We start from the raw sequence: 17082 nt of genomic DNA on the forward strand, positions 1-17082 counted from the left end.
CATTCCTTAAATAATGTGCTGAAAAAGTCATGCAACATAATTTATACCAACAAAGAAAAACAAATTAATGTGATGTTTAATAATATTTGTATCTTAATAACATTTAAACTATAGCATGAATTCTACACATGATCCTAAAACTAACGTATGAATGTTTCTAGTTCTGAGAACAGCAGGATGACAGATGCTGACACACTACAGAGACTGACACAATCTAACTGTGAGAAAAATTCACATATATTAAAAATACAGAAAGGATGGTTCACATAAAGGACACAATCATCACCTTGAATCATACTGAGGAAGTGGAGAAGAATAGCTGCAAAATAATTTAGAAAGCAAATGGGGAAATTAATTTGAGATAATTAGAAGCAAGCAACAGAAAATGTCAATGACAAGCAAAGAAAAACAAAAATCATCAGGAAATGAAACCATGGCATTCGGCATTTGTGGGACAACCTGGAAAAGTATTTTGCCTTAAATGGCTGAATAAATTACTCCACAGACCTGGCAATAGTGAAATATTTTCAAGTGTACAACATCTCTCTTTCTTCCTATTCAAATAAGTCCACACTGTTATTTTGCTTTATTGTACAAGTCTTCTGTCCTCAATGAAATTTCAAGGGAAAGAGGAAATAATCTGCATATTCAAATTCTTCATCATCTCCAATGTATGGGAAAGTTCACTTCTGATTATTTCATATTTCCTCAACTTCTCAGTTTACTAAATTAAACTCTAGAATATTTCTTTGGTATGTGGAGACTGCAAAGTGATGATAGCTCTATGGTGGCAATTCATCAACCCTGATTAAAAAAAAATGGACATGTCTACTACAGGTATGGCAAGAGTTTCATATTTTATTTCTCAAATCTGATTTTTCTTGTGGGGGTTTTTACAATTTTGGGCCCACATACCATACATCTAATATAAATCATACAAGTATTTTAGGAAGTTTAAAATTAATATTACCATAATAATTCAAAATTTTTCTGAATTATAATAATTCAAAATACAATGTTAATGATTCAAATACCACATGGAATTTGTAGCTTTAAAAACAATTTCACATAAATTACTTTTATTCAAATGACATTGCATGGATTCCTTTCTCAGAATTACAAAAGACAAAATTCTAAATTGATATTTTAACCTATCATATATTTCTTTCCCTCTGACTTATCATCCACAAAATGGAGACAATGAATAAATCTTTAGTGTCATCTAAAGGTTCAAGTAAGTATTAAATGAGATAATACATGTAAAAGACTTAGTTTAAGGCCAGGAACATAAAAAGAGCTAGGTAAATTTTAGCTGTTAAAAGTTATTTTAACTAGAAGTAGTAGAAAATACTTTGTAAGGTGCTTCCAGTAATTTATTTAATTCTAAATCACCTCTTGTCTTTGATCACAACAAAAAGTCTCACTGCCAGTCTTAAATACAAAAATACTATGAAATAGTCACGATTTTAACAAATTATTTTTATTCTATTTATATCAATGGCAATCATTCCATTTGAATTACCTACTGGTAAAGAACCCAATATCTAAAAATGCTCTTATTTATTGATTCACTTATCAAAGCAGGTCACCTGTTAGCCTCCTGCCTTAAATTCCACTGGCCAGAGAGACAGCAATAAGGGACTTCTTTGATGTGGTTTTTATTCAGCATTTCTGGTACACAGATATTTCTTTGTTCACTTTCTAAAAGTGAATTTCTTTACTATCTTTTAAAATTAATTTTCAATTAATAATTTTATATATTTCAATTACATTTTTGCTTCAAGAATGTAAAAGGAAAATTTCACAATGTCAATTGGAAACTTTCAAGCTTACACTTTTTAAAGGAAAATCACTTGTCAATCAATGTCAAAATCTTTCGTCAGGTAAAAGGTCTGTATTACACATACACACACACACACACACAAAGATGAGACTACCAGAGCGCAAAACAATTAATGTTTGATTGAAATTCCTTTTTTTTTTTTTTTTTGCAGCACTGGGGATTGAACTCTTGAGTCTCACATATGCAGGCACTCTATCACTGAGCTACATCCCCAGCTCCTTTTATTTTTATATTTTGAAACAGGATCTGGCTAAGTTGCCCAGGCTAGCCTCCAACTTGTGATTCTCTTGACTCAGTCTCCTGAGTACTTGGGATTACAGGCATGTGCCAAAGTGCCTATCTGAAATTCTTCTACCATTAGATGCAAAGCACAAACACAATCAGATAAATTAACATAAATACTCAGACATTGAATTTTTATTTGAAAGAATACCTAGGGAAAAATTCATTTGGCTAGTAAAATAAAATGAAGAAGAATGATTGTTAAAATTATGTTTATTGAAAAGGAAAATTAAAGATGTAAAAGAACTTTTGCCGCACCAACCATCTAATTAATTTAATGTAATATTTTTCTAACACTGTACTTTAAATAAACAATAAAAATAGATATACAGATTTGCTATAAATTATTAAATGATTTATAATTGCATGTCACATATACTGAGTATATATTTTATATATGAATATATTCATGTATATGAAAGTTGTCAGGGTTAATTTATAATTTTAAATAATAAATGCAATGTTAATTTGATAAGAGAAAGAAAAATGACATTTAGTTTCCTTACCCAGAATGAACAGGACTTGAGACAAGATTTACATTGTCCAAGGTGTCAGCAGCCCAACTGTAATGTCTAAGAGAATCTGAATCAAATTCCCTTGTGAATGTTAGATGCTGAAAAATAAAACAATATAGTCTATCAGTGTCACACATGACATCCCATAAAGACAGAAAAGACATTGGTGTTTTGTACACAAAGTATATCTGTATTTCTCTATAAATGTGGATAGACTAACATTCAAAATAAAGAATTTGTGAATTTTCTAATATAGGTAGATATATAGTCTGCGTGCAAGAACATTAAAAAGTAAAGTCTACTGATACACTATATTATTTCAATATTTCAAGAGAGTACCTGAGTAATGTGCATGGTGAAAGGAGTGTCATGGAACTAATAGCAATGATTTTACGTACTTTAACTCAGGTTCAGATTAATCCTTTATCAACTGTAAAATCTTTTCCCCATTCTCAAAATAAAAATAAAAAATTTCAATCTTGATGACTTCTAATTCCAAGTGGGACAGAGCTGCCAGAAGCCATTCAGTGCTTCCCCAAGTAAACCAGGTAAATATAGAAGTCTGAAGGCAGTAAAGGGCAGCCGAGGCACTGAGAACTAAAGGAACTATACTCTGAGAAGGTGAAACTTCTCAGAGGAACTATACTCATGAAAAGCTGAGCTGAGATTTTGTTATTTTTAAGTTGACACTTGTCAGTTACTAGCACAGGAAGAACTTGGGCTTTGTTTCACAGGGAACACTGCTGAGGAGTGGAAAAACCAGAGAGGAGTTGGTAAAGATATGGGTTGCTTCAAGCACCCTACAGTTTTCCATTAGATATTTGTGGAATTCTGGGGCCACACAGAACAGAAAGCTGAATATCTAACCAGAAAAATCCCTATAAAGTATAATGGAACTTTTCAGCAGTTTCATAAGAAAATGATTAAAGAGTTTAGAACTTGCTAATAGGAAGTGGACTTTGAAGATCATACCAGAATTTCAAGCAAGTACTCTGCAGGGACAGGACAAACCAGAAGTAGTAGGAACTTTTCCAGGATTGCAAACCAGCCTCATTTCACCAAAATCTTGATTGGATTAAATGATCATCTGCTTCTCTGTTGTCCTAGCTGGGGGAGGGTGAACCATCTCTGGAGGAATATATCACCATTGGGTGTGTCCACAATTTTTCAAACACAAATCCAGCATAAAATGAAAATTTTCCAAGTATGGCCAGAGCACATGAACAAAAACAAAAACAAAACAAGCCCAGATAGACACTATGAAGACTCAAAGGTCATCTAGATTTTGAGGTAAGCTAACAAGAACTTTATCTCTGACTCCCATATTTAACAAAACGGGAGGAATGCGTAGAAGAATGAAACTAGATCCCTGTCTCAGCCTGCACAAACATCAATTCAAAATAGATCAAAGAGCTAGGAAGAAAAAAACAGGGTCAACACTCCAACATACAGGTAGCAACCTCCTTAATTTGGTCAATTTGGTCAATTTCACTAATAAACTCCTAAATAAAACTCCTAAAGCACAAGAAACAATTAAGTGGGATGACATCAAATTAAATAGCAAAGGGAATATGAGCATAAAGACAGAACTTACAAAATGGGAGAAAACCTTGGCTAGCTACTTTTCTGATAGAGGATTAATATCCTAAATATGTAAAGAGCTCAAAAAAAAAACAAAAACCCAATCAGTAAATGGGCAAATAAACTAAAAAGACACTTCTCAAAAGAAGAAATACAAATGACTAACAAATATAGGAAAAAAATTCAACATCTTTACCAACTGGGGGAATACAAACCAAAAAAAACTACACTGAGATTTAGAATGGCATCCCTCAAAAATACAAACAACCAGTTAATGCTGGGGAAAATGGAACACTTTTATACTGTTGATGAGATTGTAAATTAGTACAATGGAAATCAGGAAGGCCCTCAAAAGGTAGGAATGGAGCCACACTATGACCCAACAATACCACTGATCCATATTTATCCCCAAGAATTAAAGTCAGTGTGGTATAGTGATACGTGCATACCCATGTTTACAGAGGCACAGTTCACACTAGACAAACTATGGAACTAGCCTGTCAGCAGATGAATGGATACAGAAAACGTAGTATACACAATGGAGTTTTCTTCAGCCATAAAGAAGAAATTATGACATTTTCAGGAAAATGGATGAAACTTGAGCATATTAAGTGAAAAAACCTGGACTCAACAAGTAAACAGTGGTATGTTGTTTTTTGTTTCTCATGTGAAGGCTAGAGAGAAAAACAGAAAAGAAGCAAAAAAGGGTGGTAGTAGTGGGAATCTCATGAAAATAGAAGGAAAACTAGTAGAATAGAAGGAGGGAACCAGGGGAAAGCAATGAGGGGAGGAAAAGGACAGGGAATGAAATTGAAAAAATTACACTGTTATATTATGTGCATATGCAAATATGTACAAATGCATTCTACTATCATATATAATTATAATGCAGCAATAAAAAGAAAAAACAAGGGGAAAGAGAAAATATATGAAAGACAGAAGATTCAACAGAACACCCAACAGAACACCGAAATACACATAAAAGTGAACTGCACATGCATCTGTTCAGTTTCATATAAAATGTCAGTTCTTGACTTAGACACAACAAAAAACAGGGCTAGTACATTGAAACCATAAATGAAAAAAGTACACAAAAAGAATAAAAATACAGAAAATAGTGTGAGACATTGAAACAGTGAAAAGTTTAAAAACAAGTGTGACCGTACTCTCAGAAGCATCTAAGAAGAAAATAAGGCAGAAGCTATACTTGAAAAAAATGAATGCTCCAAATCTGATGAAAGATAATATTCCACAGACCAAAAATAAAGAAGTCTCAGTTTTTATCCTGCTGAAGATTTGCTTCCTTGTTAACACTCTAGTAAAAAGACAGTCAAGTATTTTAAAATAAACATTGGGGTGGCCGGGGGAGGGCGGGGGAAGATAAGGAAAATGAGAGAAAAGACATCAGCAGAAAGACAGATTGGTTCAAATTCTTTTTAAAAAGTGATTTGTCCTGCATGAGCCCCACCATTGATTGATTAACCCCACCCACCACCAGCAACAACCCTTGCAGAAGACTCATGGCATAGAGACCAGAGACAGAAGACTAGAAGTTTACATGCATTTTACTGACAATGAGGATTAATTAATAGTTTATATATGGAATATTCAGATCTCCCATCCTTCTTTCTTTCCTGGCCTCCCAAACAGACAAGAACAGAGAGGTTCTAGGAAGAAAAGGGAAATCTTGGAGGATTCTGATCTGCCTACTGGAATCTCTCAATCAGTGAAAGGTCACAGGCTTTTGACTTCAGTAGACATCATGATACCACACACAGAGCTTTCCGTGAGCCTGTTAGAGAGTAGCCAGCCAAGAACCACTAGACAGCTAGGAAAAGCTAATATGAAAAACAAAATAAGCCAACAAACAAGATAAACAAACTGGAAGAAATAGATGCTTTTCAAGAACACTCAAAATTTTTAAGAAAACTTGAATTTTTTCGTAATTATCAAGTGAGAGATGAGATCTTTTTTATACCTATGAAATAAGAGAATGCTTTAAAAAAAAACTAGAGGGGAAAAAAAAGAGCTCTCAGAAAGTAAAATGACAGCATTGAAATTGAAATAAAAACTAGGGGAAATTTTTTTTAAAACAAAAAGAGGAGAGAAAATACAAGTGAAAAATCAAAAGGTCAACAGCTCCTCCACCCCCATCACCCCCAAAAAAAAGTTCTAGAAAGAAAATAGTGAAATAGAAGAGAATTCATCAAGGAAAAAATTCAAGAAACTTTCCCAAAACTAAAGACCTGAGTTCCCAGAGTGAAAGGAGCCACTGAGTAACCAGTGCTACAGATGAATATAGACCTCGGGATGGCACATGAGCATGACATCTCAGAACCTGGAGACAAAAATGATCACAGATGGTAGATTTCCATCAATCTTTTAACAGAAAAAACTGACGGTAAAGACAGTGGAGTTCCATGTTACAGTTCTTTATAAGACGAATTCTCGGGCTGGGGATGTGGCTCAAGCGGTAAGGGCGCTCGCTTGGCATGCGCGCGGCCTGGGTTCGATCCTCAGCACCACATACCAACAAAGATGTTGTGTCCGCCGAGAACTAAAAAATAAATATTAAAAAAATTCTCTCTGTCTTTAAAAAAAAAAAAAAAATTAAAAAAAAAAGACGAATTCTCCCAAGTAGTCAAACCAAGTATGCAAATAGTAAAATACTTTTAGATGTATAAATTCCTCTAAATTTCTCTCTAATAGAAATATTGGAAGATGTACTCCAAAATGAAGGACAACATCAGCAACATGGAACCCAGCATCAGAAGAAATAAAGGGAATTTTCATAGTGATGAAGACCCAAAAAGGATGTGCAATGGACTTTCAAGGAGCTCGTCAAGTGAGACAGCTCTAAGATGAGTTAAGTAGAGATTAATAGAATACCTAGTGGATATGAATATATTGAGAAAAGATTTGCACTGGGGGAAGGCTTATAGATTGTGCTCCAATTCTAGGGAAAATAAAACAGCATTGGAAATAAAAGCAGTCATGATATATGTCACATATGTGAAGAACATTTACATATGCATAACAACATAAGCACTAAGTACAGATAGAACCAAAATAAAAATGCAACTATTTGGGGAAATGGGAAGATGGAAAGTGTGCACAGTGGTGGAGAGATTGGAAAAAAAAAAAAAGAGCTTCATGGGGCTGGGGATGTGGCTCAAGCGGTAGCATGCTCGCCTAGCGTGCGTGCGTGCGGCCCCGGGTTCGATCCTCAGCACCACATACAAACGAAGATGTTGTGTCCGCCGAGAACTAAGAAAAAAATAAATAAATATTAAAATTCTCTCTGTCCCCCTCTCTCTCTCTCTCTTTAAAAAAATAAAAAAAGAGCTTCATCTTCTATTTGGAAAGTCAATAACTCCTCAAAAGTTCAACAGGAAGTACTATAACATGATAATTCAGAGACATGGAGGCCCAAAAGATGACTGTCTCTGGAGAAGAAAAACTGGGGACTATAGTTGTATATTGGAATAGTTTTTTCATAACAAGTATGTCCCACAGAATGATGAGATCTTATTTACCTGCATAACTTTGATAATATTAAACCTAAATTTAAGAACCTACTGTGAATTACACAGATTTTTTTTTAAAAAAAGCCTTGAAATCAAATTGAAAAAATAACTTGTAGAGAACTCATATGCAAGTCACTATCTAGGTCCTAGGAAAATGCAAAAGTCAACAAGGAACATCTTTCTCCATTCAACAAGAGAAGATACTTCCAGGGTGTGTGGGTGTGCAATTGAGTCTAATAAGAGTCCATAGACCTGATACCCTAACCTCCAAAGATCAATAAACCATGGCCAATAGTTCCATATTCTATAAGTTAAAGGTAACCTGTTGGTTCTATCCTGGCCTTATTTACCAATTCTTTATAATGACTTTTGGAGACCCCTATCCTTTAGAACCAACTATCCTTCAGAAGGAGACAAAACACTGAATACAAAGTTTTAATTTTTTTGGTGGTAGTCATGGTGGGGACAAACTACCGTTCTTACATTTAAGGCCCTGAAATTATTTTCCACAAAGGACCATTTTAAGTCTGATAAATAAATAATATCACCCTTCTTTGGTACTTATTTATCTTTGGCACTCTTAGAAACATGCACTGGTGACATTAATTATTTAAAAAATGAATTATATCACAAAAAGTTATCGCCACCATCATGTAATATTTATCAAGGCTGGAGTGTGCCAGCACACTGGGATTCTCTCTCACTTTGACTTTCCTTAACTCCTTTACTCTTGGAACTCTTTGTGGCTCACTGAAGCTTTGTCACACATAAGTGAACAGATGCCATACTTGAGACAAAACAAGGAACTAAATGTCTCACTTATGTATCCTAACAGTAACATTTAAATACATTTTTAGGTGCCACAGTAAATTTCTTTTCTGAGTTTTGCTTCCTTTTTTTTTCTTCTTCCTTTCTTCTTTATAGAGCTTTCTCAGGCCTATGGGTAGCCCTAATTAATCCTGAATAAGTTACACACAAGTAACTAAAACATGTTCCTCCTACAGTGCATCCATCTAAACATAAAATATGACAATACAACTGAACCTATGGTTTTATAAATAGATGTTGAATTGGTAGGTCTTTTCCAACTATATGTCGAGTACCTACTTCTACAGACTAGAGTTCACTTAAAGGTGAAATTTGAAGTATCATTTTGACAATTTGAAGATGTCCTGACATGTTACTGTGCATGACACAGTAAACCAAAGAAAAGCTTTAGCTTTATTTAATTATTGAACAAATAGACATTTAAAATGATAAAGAAGACACTGCCTATGATGATGGTTACACATGAACTAGACCTGGCTCTTAAGTTTCCTTCAGAAAAGAGGGGTGTTCCTAACATTTAATGGAAGAGCTTGGCTTTAAGATGAACCAAAGGCCTGGATTTTGGAGTTGCCTTTGCCACCTATTAATGGAGAAAGACTCCTGAATTTTTTACTGTGGAAAGGCAACTCAGAGATATAACTATGGGTCTCTCCCTTACACCTTCATATGCACTATAGACCTGGAAATATGTTGTAATTTATCTGAGTGTTAGACTGGGAAAGGTAGCTAGGAAAGCTCACTCTCATCCAGCTTCCATTCTCATGGGCCTCGGTATGGTCCCAGGGAATAGGCAGCCTATTCCACTCCCCAAAGCCCACCTCTGTGAGAAGAATACCTGCTCCAGACTGGCTCTGGGTAGGGAGTCCACCTAGCTGAGGAGTTAGCAGGTCCACTTGGTTCAGAAGCTATATGACTTTCAAGCTGGCTTTCATCATGAATATAAAGGAGACACGTTGCCCTTGATCTATATTTATCTTTACTTATTGACGGTGCCTTCAGAGATGCCCCAAACATTACTTGCTGATTTTGTGATCCTTAGGATATTGCTCTACCTTTCCTAGTCTCGGTTTCCTCTTTCTCAATTGGGGATTGGTTGATATGCACATTTCATGAATATGTACATCAAAAGTCTGATACTACTGCCAGTGTTGGTATGAAATTCTAATAAGATTGCTTTATATATGTAATGCCTTTTATACTTTTCAAGGGACTTACCTTTACACTAGCTGCTTTGTTATGATAATTTGTGGGGGAAACAGCAAAGCAAAACCGCTTCCAACCCAACACTGGGCCTTTACAGTTATGTACACAGGATGATGACAGCAAACTTACAGGGTGCTTTCAGTTATAGGAAGGCATCTTATAAAAACCAAGGTCTTACTTATTGATTCAAAAAATGTTTAAATTCCTTCTTGAAGAGTACTACCACAACTTACTGGCATCAACTCAGTGACAAGGACTGGGCTAGGTCTTTACCATTCATTTGTTCTTTAAGTCCTATTAGACCTGGTGAAATATTATGCTCATTTTACAAAAGAGGAAATTTGAGATTCAGAGAGACTTCAAAACTTGGCAACACAGAGTCAATACCTAGCATACTATCTTGAAGAAAAGGTCACATTGATTTACTAATATGTCCATGTCAAAAGTAATATGAATATGTACATCATTTTCCATTTTGGAAGTGATGTTAAGGATACTATTAAAACCAAAATACATATTATTCAATAGAGTCCAAAGCCTGACTAATGATGATATCACTGTCTCCAAGAGCTTAATACTTTCCAAAAATAGTTTCTCACTAGCCCTATTCATCAGAGGAAAGAGGAGAGCAAGTACACGCTGGCCTTAGAAACAAGGGCACACCCAAATGCCCAGGTCTGGAAATAAATGTCTAGGCTCAGAAGAATGAGGCAGGAGCAGGAAAGTGTTTTTAAAGGAAAAAAAAAAAAAGAAAAAGAAAATCTAATTAGCTCCAATATTAGGAAGCTCTCCAGGCTGCTGTCAACCCTCAGTGTGGGATGACACCAGTTATAGTTCAGGACTGAATCTGTAACCTCCTTGTCTTCAACTCTGCCACCTATGGGAGCCAGCCAAAGGTGGTCCTGCAAATCAACCAGTGGCCTTGACAGGCTGATGCTAACAGAATCCAAAAACCTCACAACAACAGGTCACATGCAAGCCTTGGTGCATCTAATCTGGAAAACCATAAACCCAACTGAGCTGAGTGACAGCTAGATGACATAACCAGTCTGGAAGCCCAAGAAAGCAAAGGCTTGTCAAGGATAACTCCACCCTGTGGGTGTCAGTTTCCCTACATAAAGAAAAAGAGATGGTAGATTTGACTCAGGCTGTGGGACCTCTTAGCCCAGCGAATAGCAAGTTAAAAACTTCCATTTTTGCACTACGGTAATGAGTAGATAATATTAACTGTGATAATAGAGTAATTCAAGTAATGTGAACATTATTTGAAATTCTACATTACTAGGCAAACACAAACAGATAATAATAATCTAATACTCCTACATTTTAATAATTGCCTTTTGGGGGGGATGTGGTGCCAGGGATCAAACGCAGGGCCTTGTGCACACTAGATAAGCACTGTCCCACTAAGCTAAACAGTCCAGCAAGATGATTTATTTCTTACATTAATAAACACTGTATCCCTTTATGTACATGTTTAGGATACTATACCTTTTCAGACCACAGGGACAGTCAAAGCAACTCTCTGGAATTAAAAATAGTAATGGCAGTGCTGTTGGTGTGTGAAACAGTTGTCTGAAGAAGGACTCTTCCTTCAGCTGATATGCTTTACTAAGATCTGTCACACTCTGCATAATAGAGTGACTCTCTTGCCTAATAATCAGCAGGAGATCTGGCTGAAGCATCTGGGAGACTAAAGTTCTATTCTCAGCTCTCCCTGCTAATAGCTGTGTGACACTTAACAATTAGATACTTCTCTTGGTTCCATTCTTCCTGTTTGTAAAGGGGCAATCCTAACATGGTGGCAGGAAGCATGAAAGGAGATGGCCCATTTAGTAAGATGCTGTCGAAGGCACTGCACGAATACTACGAATACTACGAATATTGTGATCTATCATGGATATTGACTGATATGGCAAGCTGCTACCCAAAAAGATAGCAGGCAGGTTTAGACATCCAGCGCAATTCCTTTGAAACATTCTTGTAAGGAATGGATTCTATAAAATAAAACGCGATTCAAGCAACAAAATAAAAATTAAAAGCTTACTCTAGTGAGGAAAACTGGTCTTTCTCCCCTCAAAGTATTTATTTTCCTAAAATCAATCATTGCCTTTAAGACTTATTTTGAGATGACCACATAAACTATAGTGAAAAGCAAAGTGATGTTTGGTTCTTTGGGATTTCTAAATCTAATTCATTTCTGTATAACTGAGCTATGAACTTCAACAAAAGAAGGTGAATCAAGGTCAGTACAGAAGCTGAGTATGTCAACCTCCAGCTCAAAGCATCTTCATGTATTACACTACCTTAAGTAATTCAAAAAAAAAAAAAATCTTGTAATCTTGCTGACCAATCTTCCGAGGTGTTGAATGGATCACCTGAGTAATGCTGGCAAAGCACTTGGAAGAGAGAAAGCAGCATATTAAATGTCACTAGTCAAAGGTGCTTATCTTCCTGGGGACTATCTCTAGCAAATCTTTAATCTGAGGATGGCTACCTAATGCCACCATGCACATTTCTCAGCTCCCCTTGAATTAGCCTAAGTAAAGAAATAGGAAAATGAATGCACTACTGGGGGTGGAGGAGTGCAATAGGGTGAGAAGCAGAGGAAAACCTGACTAGGAGCACAGCCAGACTTTTGGATTAGGTACTCTCCTTCTTTTCTATTACTGAAATAGCTGAAAATGCCTAGGTTCTTGAAAAAGCAATTATGTAGTTTCCGCAAACTGAAGAAGCCGCCAATTTGCAAACTACTTGGTAATATATCAAGTAGTGCCTAGCACATTATGTGACTTATTTATATGAAATCATCCTTAGCTTCAAAAAAGACCAAGTCTCATTTAAAGGAACCAGAATCCCAGGCTGTGAGATAAATGAAGAGAGTTACAGTGTGAAAGACGTGGCAGCTGCCCGCATGTGTATGGTGGCTATTGTGAGATCTCCTAGACCACTAACAGAATCATCCCCACAGTCAACATTCAAACAGCAAACACAACTGTGCAGCGAGTTAAACTTTCTAAATCGGTCACTATTTGAAGGTCTGCCACTTGTCCCTTCGGTAGAAACCATGTGGGAAAAGTCTGTGAAAGGAAAGCAGTCTCTTCAGAGGGAGACAGCAGAGTCAAGCAGAAGCCATATTTACCTTTTTAGATGTGCTGCCGGTAAAGCAACAGAACTGTAGGAAAAGAGAAGGCCTTTAATTTATAATGATTAATGGGCAAGAGAATCCTTCCTAAAATTTTTTTGGGGGGCTTGGAAATATCAAAGTTTATAGCTATTCTCTTAAATTATAGCTTTTTATTTTGTTAATTAGATTTGTTTCTAGAGAGAAAATATACAATAGAACCTTAAGGTTGTATGCCACTTTAAGATGCTAGAAGAATTTCTATTTTGCCTTTGATGAGGGGTTGTTTATGCCAGATTTGACCACCACCAACGGCTAGCATATCAGGGAGGACAAAAACTGGACTTAAACTGGTGGGTGGGGGAAGACTGAAATTGCTGGCAAGAAAGTCTGGGTGGTGCTAACTTAAGGCATGGCTGAACCCAGCCATAGCTCTCCCAGCAGCTTTGAGCTTATGTCATCCTTATAGCTTCAGCTTCCCTAATGCTTCTTTCTCAAAAGTCTCAAATTTGAGTTTCTCACTAGATTGGCCAAACTTAACTTTATACTCTAAAGTAATCACTGTACTCCAGAGAAAGGGGTACCCTGAATGGTCAGGTTTAGGCCGCATCCATGGAGGAGAGGAAGAATTTCTACCCCTTTTAAATTACACTGACTGAGCACCAGCTGGGGATGATTAGTGATTAGACAATCAGATCCTAACTGCTACTGCCAAAAAAAGAAGTGTATGCAGAAAGCCAGTCAGGAGTATGTAGGAAAGCGAACCCACACTCAGAAGTATCTTCTGCTTTTCTCCTAGCTGTGAGTAACTGTATCAGAAATCCTACTGAATTGAATGTTTATGTCTACAGTATACATCCTCTGGTCTTACAACTACTTCTAGGTCATTCAAACAAAGTAAAATTAATTGATTGACCTGGTAAATATTTGTAAACTATTATCATGCTTTCTCCATCAAGGTCAAATATTTCTACTCTTCTCACTATGCCTTACATGCCATGATTCTAAGCTCTTCGTACTTTTCATAATCTGTTGATGATTACATTATGGTCTGCCAGTTCTTTGAGAAGCACATTAAATAATAATTTATTAGAATTAGAAATAAGCATAGTGAAGAACTCATGTGTCTAAATATAATCCTTCATGCTAAAAAATGGACCAAGATAGTGGTACTGCATCCATATTAAGAAAACTAGCAAATGTAAGACCTTGGAGGACAGACAGTAAATCCTTGGGCTCTTTACTGGCTTTTTCTCACCATGAGTAATAAAGACCATACAATGTTCAAAAAGGAGGCAACCTGGAACCACATGGTCAAGGACTCTGCTACTTGCAAGCTGTGTTCCCTGATGTGAATTATATACGTTCTCTGACTTCTATTTCTTCCTCTCTTTAATGGAACAAACAATCATCTCATAGGGTTGTTGTGAAATATAAACAAGTTAATACTGGTAAAACAGGATAGCTCCTGGTCCATAGGAAGAGCTCAAAATGTGCTGTTTTCACCACTGTCTAAGCATCCTTGCCATTACATCTCCTGACACTTAAGGCATCTCATCAACACACTCCATTTCTGTAATGAGGCCTGGGTAATCTGGACTATACACAGTGATTACATAAGCCACCCAGACAGTTGCTTTCAATAACTATGTCAGAAGAAATGAAAGCACCAATATACCACAGTCATCCTAGACAACAAGGCTTCAGTTTAGACTTATCCCCTTTCTTTATTAATTCCTATTTGGAAAGAAATGTTTCCAAGCACATAGATTGCCCTAAAACAACCTGACACACAAATAGCTGAGCTCATAAAACAAATACATTAGGTGCCGAGTAACCAATATGGTCATCCCTTGGTATTGCTAGGAAGGAGCTCCAAGACCCACCCCTCTACAAATACCCAATTCTGTAGACATGGAAGTCTTGTATATAAGTTGGTAGAGGATTTGACATGACCTGTGCATCTCCTCCAGCATATTATATGAATATATATGAATATATTATATGAATATGTGAATATTATATGAATATACACATACAGTACAAATGCATTTTTCTCTGAATATTTTTGAATTACTGTTGGTTGGGGTACAGAGGATATAGAGGGAGCACTGTACATAAAGCTTCCAGTCAGAGTTGCTGCAGCTAGTGGTTCCAACAAAGGCACATCTCGGAACCTATCTCCAGGTGACTCTGGATTAACAGGCAAAGGAAAGGTAAAATGGTAGAGAGTTCATGGATAACCCAATATCACAATTAAAAAAAAAAAAAAAAGACTCTACTCTCACATATCCAGTGATGAATGAAGTGTTTTACAGACTAGTTATGAAAGGGAATATATTTACCTTCTCCCTTTACCCAACACAGGATCCTAGGAACAGTGTGATAGTCCTATACTAATTATCCTGGGTTTCAACTGTACTGTAACTATAGTTAATGTGTAAAATGGTTAAGTCAACAAAATAATGAAGAGGCAAGTATCTTCTTGTTGAAAAAAAGAAAAGCACATAGAGAGTTAATTTTTAATTCATTTTCCACCTTTACTTGTCAAAGCAACTAGGCAATGATTGGGTAGTTTTCAATCTGACAGTCATATATCATTGCTTTAAGAATCCCAAATATTTAAGACTTTTTTCTTGCTTTTCAACAAAATTACTACTCTGAAGAAACAACATTTTGAAATGTATAAATTCAGCTAGAGGCATGAAAGATGTAGATTAATAATTTTTTTTGTCATTTAGTTCTAATTGAAAGTGTTTCAAGGCACTTCTAAAGTAAATGCTTTTTATTGGTTCTGCACAGTATAACAAAATTCTCCTTTCTTACAGCCTTTCTAAAAATTAGCCTTTTCCCCATCCTCCACATAAGCAAGACACTAGCAACTAAAGTTAACACATCTTTCAGAATTTGTTTTTCCTCAAGTTTTTATTTTTAAGGTGTTTGTACAAAAACTTGGGGAAAAAAAGCCTGTAAAGAATTGCTGGGCACAGAAGCACATGCCTGTAATCCCAGTAACTTGGGTGACTGAGGCAGGAGGATCTCAAACCCAGGTAACTTAGCCAGGTCCTGTCACAAAAATTAAAAATGGGTACTAATGTAGCTCAGTGATAGAATGCCCCTGGATTCAATCCCCACTACCACAAACAGAGAAGGGGAAAAAAATAAGGGAAGAAAACAGTATCCATCATCCCTACACCTAGATTCAACTATTCAACAATTAACATCTCACCATATTTGTAATGTGTATATGCGCTTTCTTTTTCTCTCAATGAGCCATTTAAAATAAATAGCTGACTTAATAATTTCATCATTCCTGAAAACTTCAGTATATAAACTGATATAGAATTATATAAGTTGGTAAAGGTAAGTTAACAATTTCCCAGTGGTGTTTATAGATTGATGTGTGTGTATCCATTACACTTTCAAACATTACCAGGTGACCCTAAAATGTGTTTAGGACTGTATCTTCCTTTTTTCCCCTCAAATCTCTTATCAATTTGTCATGAATTTGCATTGTCCTGAAAAAATGTCACATGCTAACTAAACATGCAGGGTCTACAAAGGAGGCCGATCAATCCATGGAGAGGCATGCTGTGGCCAAGAAAACAACTTCTTGTTTCTATAGCTATGAACTTGAATTTTTCTTTTAAAAGTAAACAAAGTCCTGTGCTTTCCTCTACTGTCTGGTCTACAGAGCATTTATGATGTCCACTCAGATGTTTCTATAATTGAAGCAGCAAAAAACTGAGTCAAAGAACATCAGTATTGCCTCAGAAGTTCTCCTTGTCTTGTATTTTCCACAAATCTTTAGTTCTGAGTAAATGCTGTCCCTCCATTCTACCTGAGTAAGCGCATCTTAGTAAAAGCTCATGGGCAATGGTGTGAGAATCCTCAGAAGCCCATTTCTAGCCTTGTGACAGATATTTATATTTTATCCTAATGTTGATGTTCAGAAGTTGGAGGAGGATAACTATGGTGAAAGCAGTGGTGGTGCTGGTGGTGGTAGAGATGATAACGGTGAGGTCATGGTAATGGTGATGTGGTGGTCCCAATTTCAGGCCCTACATGCAGGACTATCAACCATAATCACATTTGATCAGGATCCTCCAGTACAGATTTTAGATAAGAGCAAACTGTCACTGATACCCAAGGAGTTTTCTTCCACCTGTAATTTTATAA

General features: G+C 36.2%; 1 protein-coding gene across 25 annotated transcripts in view; it reads right to left on the reverse strand.

Moving 5' to 3' along the window:
* Nucleotides 1-17082, reverse strand: part of ANK3 (ankyrin 3) — a 508367-nt gene that overhangs the window by 76666 nt on the left and 414619 nt on the right. For 14 of the 25 annotated variants that reach the window (XM_081268437.1, XM_081268443.1, XM_081268441.1 and 11 more), the window contains 3 exons: nucleotides 12922-12954; nucleotides 2632-2738; nucleotides 287-319 (listed from right to left, as the gene is read on the reverse strand). In XM_081268437.1, the coding sequence (XP_081124563.1) occupies nucleotides 287-319; nucleotides 2632-2738; nucleotides 12922-12954 (173 nt within the window). The remainder of the gene's footprint in view (nucleotides 1-286; nucleotides 320-2631; nucleotides 2739-12921; nucleotides 12955-17082) is intronic. The other 11 variants (XM_081268444.1, XM_081268445.1, XM_081268439.1 and 8 more) reach the window with 3 other exon arrangements.

The sequence above is a fragment of the Spermophilus citellus genome (assembly GCF_964194105.1).
Source record: "Spermophilus citellus genome assembly, chromosome: 15".
Taxonomy (NCBI): Eukaryota; Metazoa; Chordata; class Mammalia; order Rodentia; family Sciuridae; genus Spermophilus; species Spermophilus citellus.